General features: G+C 35.2%; 1 protein-coding gene across 3 annotated transcripts in view; it reads left to right on the forward strand.

Annotated features, from left to right (window-relative positions):
• The window catches only part of LOC123677556 (neuroligin-1-like), a 536,762-nt gene that overhangs the window by 372,594 nt on the left and 145,155 nt on the right, over positions 1-19,013 (forward strand). For all 3 annotated transcript variants that reach the window (XM_045614141.1, XM_045614140.1, XM_045614142.1), the window contains one exon: positions 17,236-17,424. In XM_045614141.1, the coding sequence (XP_045470097.1) occupies positions 17,236-17,424 (189 nt within the window). The remainder of the gene's footprint in view (positions 1-17,235; positions 17,425-19,013) is intronic.

The raw sequence follows: 19,013 nt of genomic DNA on the forward strand, positions 1-19,013 counted from the left end.
TTCAATGAATGGATTTCATAGAATTCGAAGGTACTGATTCTCTTATACGACCTAATCTTCCTAGACTGAAGACATCGAAAAAGCTTTCACAGATTCGGCACATAATGAACAATTAGATAATTCCAACACTTTTTTCGAATGACCAGAACCTAGAGTCATTGCATCTTATTACCTACTGTGCAGCCTCTACAATATCAGCAGTGCTCGGGTGAAGCCAAAACTTAGAAGTGAGCAACTAGCCCAGAAAAACAGCATTACGAATCACATTGCTAAAGAGGCTATAAGCAAAAGTACATAGCCTTCGACAAGATATAGGAAAGTTAACACAATTTGCAAAAAGTTTTTCGAGAAAACTACAAAAGATAGTGGATGTAATTGTGGATCGCCATAGGCGACAACAAAAATTGAGTGTACACTCTGAACGACTGAGAAGATACAACGAGAGCCATAACCGAAAACATGACAATATGATTTTTGAAAACTCCGAAAAAAACTGTTATAGGATGCTGAATGAACAAACGTCAACAAAATCAGGGAATCCTCCAAAAGCCGAAAATATAGAGAGTTTTTGGACCGATTAACTGTGTAGGTGAATTTCTCCAGATGGATATTTTTTCTTCTACCACGCTACCATTTCAGAACTGATATGTAATGTAGTATTCTTTTTTCAGCCCATATGATGATATGATATGATTCAGGTCCATCAAGTGTCACCCTCGATTCCCTTCTTCCAAGTGTTGTGGCACTCATTTCGAAGACACTAAAGGACGTGAATGATTTTCTGAGACCAAATTGATATGATATTGTCTACTGACGACGAGAGAGAATGTTCTTTTTGTACGAAATTGGAATTCACTTCTTGATTTTCAAAGATCAAATTCATAGAGGTGAATTACAAAAAAACCTTTATATCAGGATCCACATATTTCGAGATAACATACGCAAAAAAATCGAACTGGTCTGACCGCAACGATTTCCAATCAAATCCTAATTGCATGGCATTCTTCTGAAGGGGGAGTATTAAATACGGATTATAACGTGAAATACCCGACCCCGGCGGATTTTCGTCACACGTGAATTCCATTAGGAAATCGAAAAGACTGCTAACTGCGCTATCATTACTTAATGGACTATTCCATAGGAATTCAGCGGGAAACCATTCCGCATCCATGGCGTTCATGCAGAGTGTGAACCAGAAATCAACAATCCCCGACCGAGAGCAGCCGTTATTATTTTCTCGAATGGAAAGATCACGAGTTCTTTTCATCCTCGAAATAGGTCCCTTCAGTACACACACTCTCTTTCTCTCTCCTTCCGCATCCTTTCATCGTCTTCATATTCAATTCTAGTGATTAACCGGAAACATTGAAGCGTAACCCTCTCTGTTCTTTGACGAGCTGATAGAGTATCTGCCTCTCGACCCAGATGAAAGAGAGTGTGGCCAGATTTTTTTCGAGTGATACGACGTATGACGATAATGAGATACTTCAAAAAAAGTTTCATGGGATATTGGAGCAAGAATTGAATAGCTAGTTTGCAAAGCCGCAGCTGCCTTGTGTGCGCTAGAAAGGTCGAGAGTTTTTTTTTTCAACTAGGCATATAGTTGAGGACTGTTTCTGATTTCACGACGGAGTAACTTCGATAAACATGGAATGAAAGAAGAAAGCATGTTGATTTTTCATCATAGCACTGACCCAATCCAACTTCGACTTTGTGAGAAATTGAAAGAATTGGAAGAACTATGAAAATGAACTTTTGCCATATCTGATTCAATTCATGTAGGATCCAGTTATTGTCCCCTGTAAATAATTGAGATGGTCAACAGGATGCTTGAAGACCTTTTATTTTCTTCAAGTGTCGAGGGCATGACAGTTTCAATGAATTTACATTGAACGAATTGTTATTGTATATACAATGTAAAGAGGATATATAATTCTTAGGGGTGTCGAAGATGTGTCATGCGGTTGTAAAACTTAAGAGATTTACTGGGGTTAGGAAAGATCGAAGACAAGACGGTTGTACCAGATGTATCACATCTGTGTATCATGTTCTATTCCTTCGAGAATATTCGATTTCCAGGAATCTGCGAAGAGCTTTGTGGGCGGTACGGCAAAACTCTTATCGGACTAGGGGATGGTACTTCTCATCGCAGTTATGCTAAGGATGTGACCAAATCAGAAGAGGAAAGTCAATAGAGGGTAGTAGAGTAAGTTCGAGTCGAGAGTCAGTTCAAGTTAAGTTGAAGACGGGTAAAGTTCAAGTTCGGTCTAAGTCGAAGTAAGAGTACGTTCTGTCGGTTGAAACTTAAGACGTAAGACGAAAAGACGGTTCGCGGACTACATTAAGACGAGTCGTGAACAAGTTAGAGACGAGACGACCGAAAACTCAAAGTACGACGAAGACGTGATAATCGAAGACGTTTCGAGTAATTAACACTCGAGTTAAAGACGAAATTCAGTACCGTAGTGAGAAACTTGTAATTAAGACGTAATTAAGATCTTCTCAATACTGAGTTTGTACTGTGTAAGTGTGGCTTTGTAAATAGATGTAAATAATTCAAAAGAGTTTAATTATTACAAATTCGACAAAGTCACGGAGAAAAAGACGAAAGGCCAGGTAATCGAATCATACCTCTAGACGATCGATTAACCAAGCCTTCATTCATATGATATACAACATGGCCCTCATGACATAGTGCAGCCGTATATTACCGAATTTTTTTCTGGAAAACACCTCTTCCAATCTCTCTCTATCGTGTTAATAAAATCTTTTCTTACCAACCGAGTTCTCCAAAGTTGGAATGCGTTGCCAAATGAAGTAGTGAACTCACCCAGTGTTAATGTGTTCAAGAATCCTTTAGAACTTCTTGGACTATAATGCTTAATTCAGTTTAGTGATATAATTGAATGTTTTGCTGTTTTTCACGTTTCGGTTGATTATTGGAAATTTTGTTTTTCAATATTAATGCTGAGTCTTTTCTGAGAATACATAAATAAAGCAAGATGAATTTTCAAGTTGTGAGATTGTAAATTCAGGAAAGGTGTGGCAAATCCCTCAAGAATCTAAAATGGTAATTAAGGTCCAGTGACACATGCATTTGAAGGTTTTTTTATTCTTTTCAAACATGAAAATGATATTGAAAATATCTGTGTGGCATTCGTTTCTCTATGAAACATTTTTCGAAGTTTTTGAATTAATTCTAGGTATTGGGATACTCATCATCTACGTCTCTCCAATAATTGGATTTCAATTCGATGTTTTCATCAATATTTTGGTGTGATAATTATAAAGTTCATATAAGTTCTCGAAAATTGTTATTTCAATTGAAAATGATGATTTCCATATCCATTTCACAGAAGAGTAAGAAAAAAGATCTATGACTCTACCTGTTAAGATTTCTAACTCTGTAAATATGACCAGAGTAATTTTCCTTTCAGTTAGACAGTGCCAAACAAGCAACGAAGCAATGAAAAGTTTATTTCTCGTTGAGGTGATTACAATATACCACCGCGATCTTGTGATTCAACACATTTAGAGTTTTTTCATTGAGATAACGTGAAAGATTAGATCTATGCCAATGCTTCACAATCGATTCAAGAGCTCATAAATTCGTAAAGTTATCGAGGACAAACAGCCGCAAATTTGCGAATTCGTTGTGGAAAATTTTATGAAAAAGATATCGTGCTGCAACCGTTGTCGAAGTGACCATTTGACTGATATCGATTTCCATCGTTAATTGCCTTTTTACAATGAAATAAACATCGATTCATTTATCCTTAAATATACACGTTATTTTTAATATCAAAATTACACCTCTCATTGAAAAACTCTTCATAATCGAATTCAAGTAATGAATTTGTTATGTAATCAACGTAACTTCCTGAAGATTGTGCCTGACTTTAAAACCCTCCCAAAAAAGTTAGAATCCACAGTGTACTCATCATCTTCCTGAAATTTTTTTCATTGGGATAGAGGCCATCTTTGATGTAGTAATTGTGGTCCAGGAGCATACTAGCAATATTAAATGAGTTTAAACAGCGTCTGAGAACTTCAAAGGGAATATATTAGAGCATAACTGGAGTATAAAGCTAAGGCGGCATGCGCAATAATTACTTTTCGACGTAGAAACACAAAGTCTTAATTGGATTTAGGTTTCGGAACTGAGGGGACAAAGATTCCTACATTTCGTTACGTTGTCCTGTTCTTTCTATCAGAAAGGTTTGACGGTATATCAGTTTTAATGAAGGAGTTTCTGTTCTTCCGTTTCCGAAATGAACGTCACTGGTTTTTCATGAGTATGAAAGAAAATAAATGCAATTCAGTTGTTTGTTAGGTTTTCATGAAAAGAAATAAAATGAACAAAACCTACTCAGTTGAATGTTACGGAGTGTTTTCGGAAATCTACGAGAGTTCGCAAAGTTAAGTTGTACTTTTTTTTTCGTGAATTACATTTTGCCGCACGTCTTGCGTATACAGGGTGGCCACTTTTTCAATGGGATTGTATTGGTAACTTTTAAACCATAAGAGTTAGAAGGTTGGTCAAATGGAGAAAAAGTTGCATTCATAGAAGCATTGTCAAGCAGTTCAAACAAATCGAGATTATCAGAGCCGGTTATCGAGATATCATAAGAAAAGTAAATTCTGTCATTTTGATTTTTCTTTTTTTCCCACTTTATTTCAAATATTATCAAATAATGTTACAGGAATTTTTTATCCGACCGTAAAATATCCTCAATTTTACGTAATCAGATTTCGTATCCAACGTTTCGTACTCTCTAGACCACCCTCAACTTCTTTTTTTTCAATACGGACCTGCATATTTTATGACTTTTCAAAATGACTTTCAATGCTAAATTCAACGATTTATCATACAATGTCAGTCAAACTTGATATTCAGGTGCTTTTGACCCTTATCCAAATTTTTTGGGGTCGGATCTGTATTACATTTAGATACCTTTAGTTTAATTAACAACATGCAATACATTTCGATGAGAAAATCAACTTTCTCATCTTAAACTAAATGGAACATATCAGAATCAAATCAAGAAACAAGTAATAATTATTTACATATTTCAATTCATGATAATTAAACGAATTATCATTTAATGAAAGAAAAATCGAATGATTATTCGAAAGTAAATGATCCGACCCAAAGAAAATTGGGTAAGGGTTAAAATCACTTGAAAATCAACTTTGAATGACATTGTATGATATATCGTTGAATTGAGCGTTAAAAGTTATTTCGAAAAGTGTCATTAAATATACAGGTCCGTATTGAAAAAAATGAAGTTGAGGGTGGCCCAGAGAGCACGAAACGTTGGATACGAAATCTGATTACGTCAAATTGAGAACAATTTACTGTCAAATAAAAAATTCCTGTAACATTATTTGATAATATTTGAAATAAAGTGGGAAAAAAAGAAAAATCAAAATGACAGAATTTACTTTTCTTATGATATCTCAATAACCGGCCCTGATAATCTCGATTTGTTTGAACTGCTTGATAATGCTTTTATGCATGCAACTTTTTCTCCATTTGACCGACCTTCTAACTCTTATGGTTTAAAAGTTATCAATACAATCCCTTTGAAAAAGTGGCGACCCTGTAGATGTCCAGGGTGTTTCACGTAAGCGGGTTAATGGATTTTGTGGCTTATCTTTTGAGCAATACTGAAAAGTGACCCATCACAATAGTAGTATTTTGCACGGGCTATCCGAATATGTTATCGGAAAAGCTATAGAACCAAGGCATGAAAAGTTATTTCAGTACAAAAAAGAATATTATAATCGAGAATAAACACTTAAAAATTTTAATATCAAATATTTATAGAACCATAGACTACTGACAACATGGATATATTTTCCGAGTATGGAATCTGAATTTCCTCAGGTTGATTTTGAATGGAATAGCTCGAAATAAATATGAAACTACCACTATATTTACATATTCGGATTCACAATCGATTGAGCATTCAGGAAATATAGGAAAATATTATGAAATATATTTGGCAAGAAAAAATTTTCTGTTTTTTTGAAAACCGAGAGAAATGAAGAAACAATTGGTGAGAATTTTTTTATAGAGCTTCCTATTTTGAAAACCAGTCAAATTCGCAAAAAAAATTTTTTTGGAAAGATGGTTATTCCAGTATTATTGGGTGCGCAAGGTTTAATATTCATTGATCACCTCCAAAAGGGCAAGACCATCAACAGCGATTATTATATAGCGTTATTAGATCGTTTAAATAATGAAATCGTTAAAAAACGGCCCCATTCGAAGAAGAAAAAGGTGCTGTTTCATCAGGACAATGCGCCGTATCACAATTTTGTGCAAAATTCGCCAGCAACCCAGCAACTTTTTTCTGTTCTTAGACCTCAAAAGCATGCTTTCTGGAAAGAAATTTAGCACTAATGAAGAAGTAATCGCCGAAACTGAGGCCTATTTTGAAGCGAAAGACAAATCATACTACAAAAATGGTATCGAAAAGTTGGAAGATTGCTGTAATCGCTGTATCGCCTTCGAAGGCAACTATTTTGAATATATAATCGAATTTAGCCAGAAAAATGTGTTTTCTATGTTGGACTGGGAACTAATCAATTGACCTGTTATTAGGGGTCATCTGAGTCCATGCTCAGAACTATACTCAGTACAGAAAAGGATGTTTATATTGAAGAATATTCTAAATCACGTGCATTTTTCAATCGCTCAAATAAAAAGTATATTTATGTAGGCTTGGTTAATCGATCGTCTAGACCTAGAGGTATGATTCGATTGCCTGGCCTTTCGTCTTTTTCTCCGTGACTTTGTTGGATTTATAATAATTAAACTCTTTTGAATTATTTACATCTATTCACAAAGCCACAATTATACAGTACAAACTCAGTATTGAGAAGATCTTAATTACGTCTTAATTACAAGTTTCTCACTACGCTATCTACTGAATTTCGTCTTTAACTCGTTTGTTGATTACTCGAAACGTCTTCGATTATCACGCCTTCGTCGTACTTCAAGTTTTCGGTCGTCTCGTCTTCAACTTGTTCGCGACTCGTCTTAATCTAGTCCTCGTAACCTTTTTTCGTCTTACGTCTTAGTTGACCGCCCGAACTTGACTCGTCTTCGATTTAAGCTAAACTGTGTCTCTGCCGATTGGAACTACCCTGTCTCGAACATCGACCTCCCTTCTCTTCGTTTTGGCCACACCCTTAGAGGAAAGTACCATCTCCTAGTACAATAATAGTTTTGCCATACCGCCCACAAAGCTCTTCGCGGATTCCTGGAAATCGAATATTCTAGAAGGACTAGAACCTGATAACCAGATGTAACACATCTGGTACAACCATCTTGTTCTCGAACTTTCCCAACCCCAGTAAATCTCTTAAGTTTTACAACTGACATGACACATTCTTCGACACCCCGAAGAATTACACATCCTTTTTACATTATATGTACAATAACAATTCGTTCCCTGTAAATCAATTGAAACTGTCATGCCCTCGACACTAAAATAAACTAATAGATCTCCAAGCATCCGGTTGACCATCGCAATTATTTACAGGGAACAATAATTGGATCCTACATTTATACAGGGCCAATTCCATCATTTCGCTAACATGCTGAACATCGTTCAGTTAATCTACTGATTCATTTCCGTTTGAGGTAACTAAAACAAAAAACCTTTTAATGAATAATAAATCAAAAAAGCCGCAACTTACCCTAACTGAGATCCTACCTTTCCGTACAACGCCAACGTTTGAAATTTCATTTTATTCACCTTCATTCTCGCTGAACAGAATATGGAATAATAAATGAATAATTCTGTAGTAATGGAAAAATCCCGACTGCGTCATGGAGCGTCAGCCTGCTGATCCTGAAACTTTTTCCCTTACGTAGTCGCCAATCCTCTTCAAGGACGTGAAAGGTTGACAATTTCACGTCTCGTATTATTCCCTAGAATGCAATTCGTGTGAGCTTGCGAGATGTCATTTTCGAATCTGTTTGATATGTGCTCCAACGTCTGACGCTTTGTTCCGGTAGATTGCGCTATATCGAAGGCCGAAATGTTTTCATTCATGCCATTGTGCCATTTTCTTTCACACACAGAGCGTAAGGTACATAGATATAAATTTATATTCTTTCTAGTATCGCGATGACTGAAAGAATCTTCTGTGTACATGAATCACATGCTTGATTGCGTTTTTGTCACGGAATATTAACGGGTACATTTTCTATGAACTTGGGTAGAGGTTCTATTTATCTGAAGGACCTGAAATCTGGATATGTTGAGGGGTAACCTCTTTTTCACGTGAAATGAGACTTCATGAATAGTTTTCATAGAAGAAGAAAATTTTCGAGAAGATCTTACAACGGAGAATTAATATTTTTCTGGTTAGCGAGGTTTCAATATTCTCAAAGAGACTAGGAACATACAAGACAAACAAGGAAAAATAATGATAATGACCCCTTTTTGAGAAAATGACAAGCAATTTCTGAAGGTTCATTGAAATTTTCCGATGAAAAGATAATTTTTTCAAATTTGATTTGATTTCTATTAACGACATCAATTTTATATGCTAATTGAAAAAGAGTATGTAAGTTAGGATTAGGTCGTGATGTGTATAATAGAATAATAGGTATTTATAATTCAAGTGCATTGATATTATTCCAGCAAGCCCAAATTGACGAATTTTTTTTTTACGAACGGGTGTTGAAATGAACCTTTAGTATATTAGGCCAAAAAAGTCCCTGGTCTGATGCACATATGGCAGTGCTACTATTAAATCCATATGATTTTTAGTTAGTACCAACCTTCAAACGATACGTGTCAAAATTTGACAGCAGTCAGAGCATTAGTTTGTGAGATATTGCGTTGTGAGTGTAGCTACTTTTGTTATTTGAAAAAAGATGAAAAAAAAAAAGAATTTCGTATGATGATAAAATATAGCCTTTTGAAGGGTAAGTCTGGAAAAGAGTACAGTCGAATCTTGGCTTAATGAAGAGTTTCCGGGGTCTGCACCAGGAAAATCAACTATCATTGCTTGGTATGCTAAGTTTAAACGTTGCGAAATGAGCACCGAAGACGGCGAACGCAGTGGGCGCCCAAGGAAGGGTATCACCGACGAAAAAATCAAAAAAGTTCACAAAAAACCGTTAAGTGAAGTTGATCGAGATTGCAGACATTGTGAAGATATAATCTGAACGTGTACCTCATATCATTCACGATACATGAGAAAGCTGTGTGCAAAAATGGGTACAGCGCGAGCTCACAATCGATCAACAGCAACAACGTGTTAAAGATTCTGAGCAGTGTTTGAAGCTGTTTAAGTGCAATAAACATCAATTTTTCGTCGATATGTGACAATGGATGAAACATGGTTCCATCATTTCACTCCGGAGTCCAATCCGCAATCATCTGAGTGGACTGCACACGATGAACTGAATCCAAAGCGAAGAAAAACACAAAAGTCAGCTGGCAAGGTTATGGCATCACTATTATGGGATGCGCAAGGTATAATATTTATTGACAATTTCCAAAAGGGCCAGACCATCAACAGCGATTTTTAATAGCGTCATTGGATCGTTTAAAGGATGAAATGATTGAAAAACATCCCCATCTGAAGAAAAATAAGGTACTGTTTCATCAAGACAATGCACCGTGTCACAAATCAATGGAAACAATGGCAAAATTTAATGAATTGGGTTTCGAATTGCTTGCTACTGCATCGAGCGTATTCGCCAGATCTGACCCTCAGCGACTTTTTCCTGTTCTCTGACCTCAAAAGAATGCTCGCTGGAAAGAAATTTAGCACCAATGAAGAAGTAATCACCGAAACTGAGGCATATTTTGAAGCGAAAGACAAATCGTACTACAAAAATGGTATCGAAAAGTTGGAAGATCGCTATAATCGCTGTATCGCCCTCGAACTATGTTGAATAATAAAATCAAATTTTTCCAAGAAAATGTATTTAACTATGGTAGAACGGGTCTTTCCAATTGGCCCGTCTTATACATTCCTTATCAAAATATGAAAATCATCAGTTTCACTCGGCAAATCAACCAAGAGCCTTATCTGTGAACTTCAGATAATTAAAATATTCGGTGGCAACCAAGGTCTCCGGATTAGACACCCTTAGATTTTTTCAACATTTTCAAATTGATAAGTTTTTTTCTTCCAATGTAACCAAGGGAAAAATCTAACGATGTTAACTTTTCTCTTATAGCATGAAAACAGTTGAATTTATAAGGTTGCGGTTTTCACCACATTGATTCTCCCGAAAATCGAGCCCGAAAATGTGTAATTCATTTTTTTTTAGCTCGAAGGGATTCGAAGGTCCCCTCACTAGACAACGAATTTGGGACACCCGATACATAGGCATGAATTGATATTCCTTTCTAGAAGAGCTATGTCAGCAAGAATCTTCTGTGTGCCAGCATCGGTTCAGCGTGATTACGGCTTTGTCACGAAAAATTGACATTTCCACATTTTATAATTTCGGAGAGAGGCTGAATTCGTCAGCACAGCCAGCTCGGCTGGTGGGGGAACAATAAACAGGGTGTGTCGGTTGAATGCTTTGCTTCAACGCCAAGCGAGGCTAATTGAAAAGACCGATATAAATAGATATAAAAGAGTTGTTTGTTTCATCTGGGAAAATGAGGTGCTCTCGTACAAAGAATCAAACAGACGTTTTGTTTTCAGAGGACTCGTAGCTATTCAGAGAAAACTCGACTTGGGTCTGTTGTTGCTTCATAATGAAGCTTTGGTATTGGCAGGCGAAGTCAAGAAAAGTATGACTTCCACGGTGGTCTCTGTTGGTTTGTCATCGAGAGTATTAGAGAAAAATAGACGTTTTCTTTCAGTGAAGTGTTTGAGGATATCCAAAGAAGTTTTTTCTCATATTTTGTAGGGATACGGTATTTTGTGAGAAGATATCTCTCGAAATTGTGGAATTGAATTTATTCCTCATGAAATATTTACAATACAATAATTATAGTTATTTCTCCTATATTTCGAATCAAATATTGATTTCAAGGAATTCGTTTTATGATTACCAAAATAGGTCAACATATATTCACTTCACGAAATGGTATTTTTGGACGTTTTCTACTGGATCTATAAAGTTTGCTCTGAAATACCAAGAAAAATTAACAATTAAAATCTTCAGAAGTTGCGGAGTAAATTTCATAGCTTGCAGGGAGGTTTATTGTTAGTGTAGAATCCATTCGTTTCCATTATTAAATTGTGTTTGAGCGTCGTTATGTAGATACTCTAATTCTAGGCTTCTTTCCAATGCTTCAACACCACACACATCTAAAAAAAAATACATTGCCTCCATCGCATCCCATCTAAATTCTATTTTAATTCGATTAATGTTAACGGGGTGGCTATAGAAACTCTTGAATGCTATATTCTTGTAGCCCGTCAATAGTTCGACGAACATAATCAATATCATAAATGAAGATAATTTATTTTCGGATACTATGTGCCTTAGTCCCCTGAGAGTCTTTACTTCAGCCATTGTATGAAGTGAAGATGTTTTTTGTATATTCCGGTATACACGTCTCTTAACAGCAGAAATAAATATCTATACCAGTCACTTCTAACAGTCAAGTTTCTTGATGAAAACGAAACGATAGAATATTGTATTAAAACCAAATTGATGAAGATAAGACATCTATATGACTTGCTCCAAATGGAGTCTTGATAAATTATAGTATTATAGTAGGTACTGGTCTTTGATTTATTCTTCACTATTAATGAAAGAAAATAAATAAAACACTTGACTATACGTTTCACAATTTATTAATAAAATATATAAAATCTTGTTGACATGCATATTTCGGGTTTCAACCCATTCTCAGAATTGAATAAAATAATATACACAAGTACATATAGATGACTAGGTGACAGATGTTCAAAGTGGAGTGTCTCCACTTTTAAAATCTGCTACCTAGTCATCTATATCTGTACTTGTGTATATTATTTCATTGTTATTAGATGTTGAATTGAAAATATGACTAAGACAACACGATTGAGTTTGATAACTTCATTCCAAAAAAATTTCAAAATGTCACGATTAGTCAATTCGTATGTTCAAAGTATAACAAAGTAAAAATGCGCTAATCAAAGAAAAATTCCCAAAAATACAACATACAGTCACAAATATATTGGGGAAATATTTATCGGTTTTTGCTGAGAATGAGAATATGAATTGAATAAACATAGAAGCTCAGAAGAATTGACGTTTATACTAAAAGATTGAGCGTTCAAGATGAAAAAAAGGCGGGACAAAATATAAAGAAGGAACGTTTTGTGCAAACTATTGCAAAAAAGAACTATAATGACGTTAACATTATGATTGACCCGTTCAATAATAAAGTATTTAAATTAGTCCGAGATGCCCACGATGCAATGGTAATAGAACATCTTTAGTAGAGAACAGCAACGAATCTAATGTTTAGTTGAATTTCAATGTCATAATTTTTTTTCTCAACAAATTTTCCGCCAAATATCCCTCTGGCATTAACGAATGCCTCATTATTTTAAGACAAATTTCCCAAGCTTGTATCTTGGTAACCAACCAACGAGCTTCCATTTGTTATGAAGTTATCTCATCTATTATCAATGCCCAAGGGATATTACTACTGAAAACAGTTCTGAAAACCTAAATTTGTCAATGCAAAAATCAATAAACGATAATTATAATTCAGTGAATTAGAGAATATAATGCATGATGATCGTAGAGAAAGCTCATTCTATCTCTCGATTATTCAAAAAGTCATAAACTTGCCACTTTGTGGCTTTATTTTTTATTTTAGAACTTGTGGAATAATATCAATGCCATCTGCACTTATATAATAAATAACTATATTGTCTAACAATTTCTGAACCAATGCAGTAATTATCGAATCAATCAGCGCCTCATTACCCTCTAGATATCAAACTTTACAATGCACCCTAGCAGCATTCACCGAACCGAATCGAAAGGCTGAATAGACATAACCTATAAATAATTCCGCCCGCTCTCAACTACACGCCCTCAAGATATTCTCGTCTGTGTACACAGCGATCGCAGTATTCTTATTCTTATCTTCAACGATGCTATCGTCGAAGCAAATTGAATCATTTCGGAAAATTCTCGGATCTCGGTCTCGAAGAGTTTTCAGGTTGAAGACTGAATTGTTCTCGGTGGTACTCTATAGTTGTAACGCTGCTCGGATTTTTCCATCTCGCCTGATACGGAGACGGGGATTCCACGTTTGGAAAGAATCTGCAATTTCCTAACATCTGAACAAGATTGCGGGCTAGAGGTGGATGTATGCACACATGTTAGTTAAATTCTTCAGCGTATTCGCTTGTAGAAGGGATTTATGCCAGTTTCAATATCGTAAGAATTTTCTTGCATGAATATTTGATGCATAGAATATGAGCCAGATACCCATAACATTCTAGTAAAATGATATCAAGTCATGAAGAAGTTTAGCCAATCCGAAGAATACCGTTTTCAGGAAAAACATTTTAACAGTAACTTCTGAAAAAATCACATCAACTTTTGAAATTCTCTGAAATTAAGCATGTTAACTTATAATTGGCATATTTCACCTTATGGTTCGGAAAATGCGAAAAAAAAGTGAAATTGTAATCTGAACGAGTTGAAAGAACTTTAGGTAAACCCTTACTTGCTGTCAGGAGCCTTTGAGCACTGTTCATTAATACGCCTAGTGCACTGTTGAAGACCACAGAACTTCATATAAAATGAGATATGATTATGATACCATTGTTATCGGTGAGTTAAGAAGACTTAAGATCACTATATAAATACCAATTCTACAAAAACGTTACAATCCTCTTGTCACAAAAATATTGCTTACTTCATCTACAGGGTGTCCCATAAGTGGCACGTCACAGTGACACCGGAGGTAGGTCAGCTAAAGAGGGACCTAACCAGCCTAACATGACCCCAGTAAAAGTTGCATGGTTTTCGAGTCATTACCAAATTACGTTTTTTAGTGAATTTTCACCTTTTTTAACATTGTCAGGGTCAGAATTCTGCTGGAAAGCTCTAGAAGCTTATTTTTTTTGTTGTAATGGAATCTTAAATAGTTATTTAAGATGACATGAGTATGATTCTGTCAAAAAGTTATGTGGATTTCCGTAAATTAATGGATAAATCTTGATTTCAATTGCTAGCAAAACGAGAACTTTGACTTTAGACACCTGCTGTGAAAAAAAAATCTTTAAAACAAAACGAGCAAGTAACATCAAAAAATTGGGCATTTTAGACAGATTTAGAAATGGTACAATACACGAATCTTATGCCCATAAAACTAGGTATTTTCATCATTTTACCGATGCCCTACTTAACTAAGTTGAAACTAGGAACCCCGCTATTAGGTAATTTTGCCGCTTGCTATGACATTACATTTGATACCGGGCTTTGTTATTATTTGTTAAAGTCACAATAGGGAAAAAGATGGATTAGGGGAAGCGAAAAAGGAATATTATTGAAAAAAAAAGGTAAATTAATTAAAAACAGAATTAACTTTCGATTATTTATTTAATTCTTAAATCTAACTTACAGTAAATGTTCAAACTGTTTCCCTCGGACTCTAATGCATAAATGACACCGTTTTATAAAATTACGGATGTTTAAAGGACAAAGCAGAATTGCGTGAACGCGTATTCGACGCAGCCCGGACCATATCGGAAATTAGTTTAAGAAAATTGAATCGTAATTTTATAAAACGGTGTCATTTATGCATTAGAGTCCGAGGGAAACAGTTTGAACATTTACTGTGAGTTAGATTTAAGAATTAAATAAATAATCGAAAGTTAAGTCTGTTTTTAATTAATTTACTTTTTTTTTCAATAATATTCCTTTTTCGCTTCCCCTAATCCATCTTTTTCCCTATTGTGACTTTAACAAATAATAACAAAGCCCGGTATCAAATGTAATGTCATAGCAAGCGGCAAAATTACCTGATAGCGGGGTTCCTAGTTTCAACTTAGTTAAGTAGGGCATCGGTAAAATGATGAAAATACCTAGTTTTATGGGCATAAGATACGTGTATTGTACCATTTCTAAATCTGTCTAAAATGCCCAATTTTTTGATGTTACTTGCTCGTTTTGTTTCAAGGATTTTTTTTCACAGCAGGTGTCCAAAGTCGAAGTTCTCGTTTTGCTAACAATTGAAATCAAGATTTATCTATTAATTTACGGAAATCCACATAACTTTTTGACAGAATCATACTCATGTCATCTTAAATAACTATTTAAGATTCCATTACAACAAAAAAAATAAGCTTCGAGAGCTTTCCAGCAGAATTCTGACCCTGACAATGTTAAAAAAGGTGAAAATTCACTAAAAAACGTAATTTGGTAATAACTCGAAAACCATGCAACTTTTACTGGGGTCATGTTAGGCTGGTTAGGTCCCTCTTTAGCTGACCTACCTCCGGTGTCACTCTGACGTTCCACTTATGGGACACCCTATATATTCAGCTTGAATTTCATTTGGCTTTGCTGACGCAATAAAAATTCAATTTTGCATACAGATTGGGTTTGTCATTCAACTCGGTCCGATCTGCTACCAGAAATATGAAAAAAATGTTTTTCAAATATTTTTCTTGAATTTTCTCTGACTTTGAAAATGCGTTATTGTCTATCTACTACCAAATATTGAAATTTGTAGTTAACTGTAGTCACTGGAGTATCACGAAGTTTTTTTGAATATTCTTTTCGAATTCTCTCTGGTTCTGAATACGCGATCAACAGAATATTCCACTTGGAACTTAAAATTGCTAGTTCACATCTAAACGTCAATTTTGTCTTTTTGCCTATTTACATAGACGTTAAATTAAAAGCGAACGTACTTTAAACTAAAATGTACCTTCAGTAAATTATTGGATTACAAGGTCACCAAAATAGTGACTTCAGTAATGGCAATTCGTCTTTATTCTTGCACCTCTCGATATTAAAATTAGTAAAAATAGTAATCCTTTAGGTTACATCCGAAAATACCCAAACTTATTCCAGGGAAAATTCATGGTCTACTCATATAGTCCAACAATCATCCGTGATACGAAATCAAATAAACGAGTGTTCACTTTCAATGGCAGAGTGGGAATGGTCACACTCACACTTGCGGTGGTACGACTTAATAATTGATAATCGAATGAGTCGCTCTCCAACAGTTGTAAGGCCTGTCCAAATCTATTTTCCAGAGCTCTATACTAGAACAATGCATTAAATTTGAATATTTTGAATATTCTGCCTCATAATGTCCAAATTTCACACTTTTAAACACAATTGCTTCATGGATTAATCTCTTCGTTTGATTTGAATAATTGTGCCATGTTGTTGTAATGTTGAATGTTTTACGTTCTTTGGTAACAAAAAAAATATGAAATAATGCAGTTAAGTATGTACTCGAAAATAATTCTTCAAAAGTGAAGGAAAGGATTAAAATTTACCTCATTTCGTTAAAAAAAATCATCCATAAACAGGTTGAATTAATCTTCAAGTTGAAGAAGATCAGCCTCTTATTGGAAAACCCTGTATTTATAGAAATCCAAGATCAAATTGATATGTTGAAATGGCGGTTACCTTCAATGAAACTAAATCTTCAATTAAAGTAACTCAATCTTTTGTTTTGAGTTCACAGAATTATACAAATATGCAGCAAGACAGACAAAAAATTAAAAGAAAAAATCAAATTTAAATTTAAAAACGTAATTTTTCAGAATACACGATTTGAAAATCCCAATTGAAATTAGATAAGTGTCTCTGGAAATTCACAAATTTCAGTCAACGATTATGAGATTTGCGAAAACATGAAAATACATAATTTTTCGTACAACTTCCACAGCAGAAAGACAAGTACCTTTATAGGGGCAAACAAATTGAATTAACATTTATGCAGCTTTTTAGGGCAGTAACTTAACCTATCAGTTAAATCGAGATGAATATTTTGTGTTTGAATAGGTGGCATATCACTGAACGAGCAGAAAGTTCTGCCTTCATGTCAAAGCTTTTTGAATAGTATCAAGTAGTAAATTGGTGTTTACAATCTGTCTGGAAACTGTGTAAAAGCCCTTTCCACTTTTTTGTCGGGGTTTAAAGGGCAAATTTGTTGAAATAAGTCTGGAGTCAATCCACACAAACGTTTCTTCTTGTCCGAAGACCGTCCATTACTCCTTGCATTAAATCATCGTTTCACCTAAAAGCTCCCTTTTTTGCAGGTTTTCTCAAGACTGGTACCAAGGGAAGCGCACAAGGCAACTTCGGTCTAATGGACCTGGTGGCGGGTTTGCACTGGCTCAAAGAGAATTTACCAGCCTTCGGGGGTGACCCTCAGAGGGTAACGTTGATGGGACACGGGACCGGGGCGGCACTGGTCAACTTCATTGCCGTTTCTCCAGCTGCTAAGGGTAAGATTGTATAAATTTCAATTGACCTGCTTCCTGGAATTTTAAATGATGCCGGTTGTTGCTTGAAGCATTTTGTGAGTTCGAAGATAAACATTATTGAAGGCGTTTGGTGCAGGTGTCATTTAGAGATCACTCTAATTTATTTTTAGAAATTTGTTTCGCCAAATTATCCAAATATGATTAAAAAGTAAAACACTTTACCTCCACTTATATAAGAGAAAATGAAGTGTTTTACTTTTTAATCGTATTAAGATGCATTTTCATCAAGTAGAGACCGAAACAATCAAGAAGATTATTCAAACACTGGAATCTGAATTCATTGTGCGTTTCTGATAAATTTAATTTTATATAAATGAAATAAATCCACAAATTTTATGTTTATTACATCAACGGACAGAAAATCGAATACAGTAGAATTATCACATATCAATATCATATATGAGCGATAATAATCGAACCTCATATTCAATGTAATAGGTTTGAACATAGGTTAGGTGAGGTAATAAATAAATCTCATATACAGGTGAAATTATTCATTTTCTTGTTTGAATCAAAAGTAGACCGACTAATGAAACTACCAGTTGATTTGACAACTAGAATATTATCGATAGTTACTTCAACAATATCTACAATTTAATAGTTTTATTTATCATGTGATCTGACGAAGATGGCCTCAACTGCCAGACGTTCGTCATTTTATAAAAGCTGAAAGTTTTTCTGTGCATGCACTCTACACAAGTAAATATTACCAGCAACTATAAAGAATGAGTTGTTGTTACTTTGGCAGGTAACAGATAGTAGGTAGATGAATGTGTCTAAAATAGTACCTTGAATTCTAAAACTCATTTTTTTAATATTTTTTTCGGCGTAACTTGAAAAACCTTGTCATCTATTACCGGACCCGTATAACAGTTGCTATCCCCTGCTAGACACCCCTTAACTTTCATAATTTTAATTATACTTTCATTAAAGTATGAAGTTAAATTTTATATATGATACTTGGGAACATGAAGAATTTTATCTCAATAGCCAGTTTTAATGATGATCATGAAATCATTTTGTCATGTCTCTCGTTGAATTGCGGCGGTTGGTCTTTCAACGCTCGGCTCAAACGCATTAATTGCGTTCGATAACGATCGCCTGTGATTGTTTCAATCGGTTTTAAAAAATTACCTACTTACACTACGCTGAGTTGATTCCATCAAATACTGTGAATGACCTTAGAACCGTGAATATACGGCCGTCTACGTGGAAGCATGGCTGGGGTATCCCCATGATTTTCTGAGTTTCAGATTATTATAATGAACCCAATTTCGTCTCCAGTCACAAGGCAATGCAGAAATCCCTTCCGTCTTTGCCTTGCAAGCAGCTGTTCACAAGGAAACAAACGTCGTTCAACATCTATCGGCTTCAACTCGTACGGCACCCAATTTCCTTGTTTCTGAAATATTCCCATGACTTTAAGGCGTTTTCAAATGACTTGTTGCATCACTCTCAATGATTCTGCCAATTCTTGTTGCGTTCGACACGAATTTGATCAAGTAATGCCTCCTATTCTGCATCTTCGAAAACCTTCTCTCTTCCACCGT

This window comes from Harmonia axyridis, chromosome 4, assembly GCF_914767665.1.
Source record: "Harmonia axyridis chromosome 4, icHarAxyr1.1, whole genome shotgun sequence".
Classification (NCBI taxonomy): Eukaryota; Metazoa; Arthropoda; class Insecta; order Coleoptera; family Coccinellidae; genus Harmonia; species Harmonia axyridis.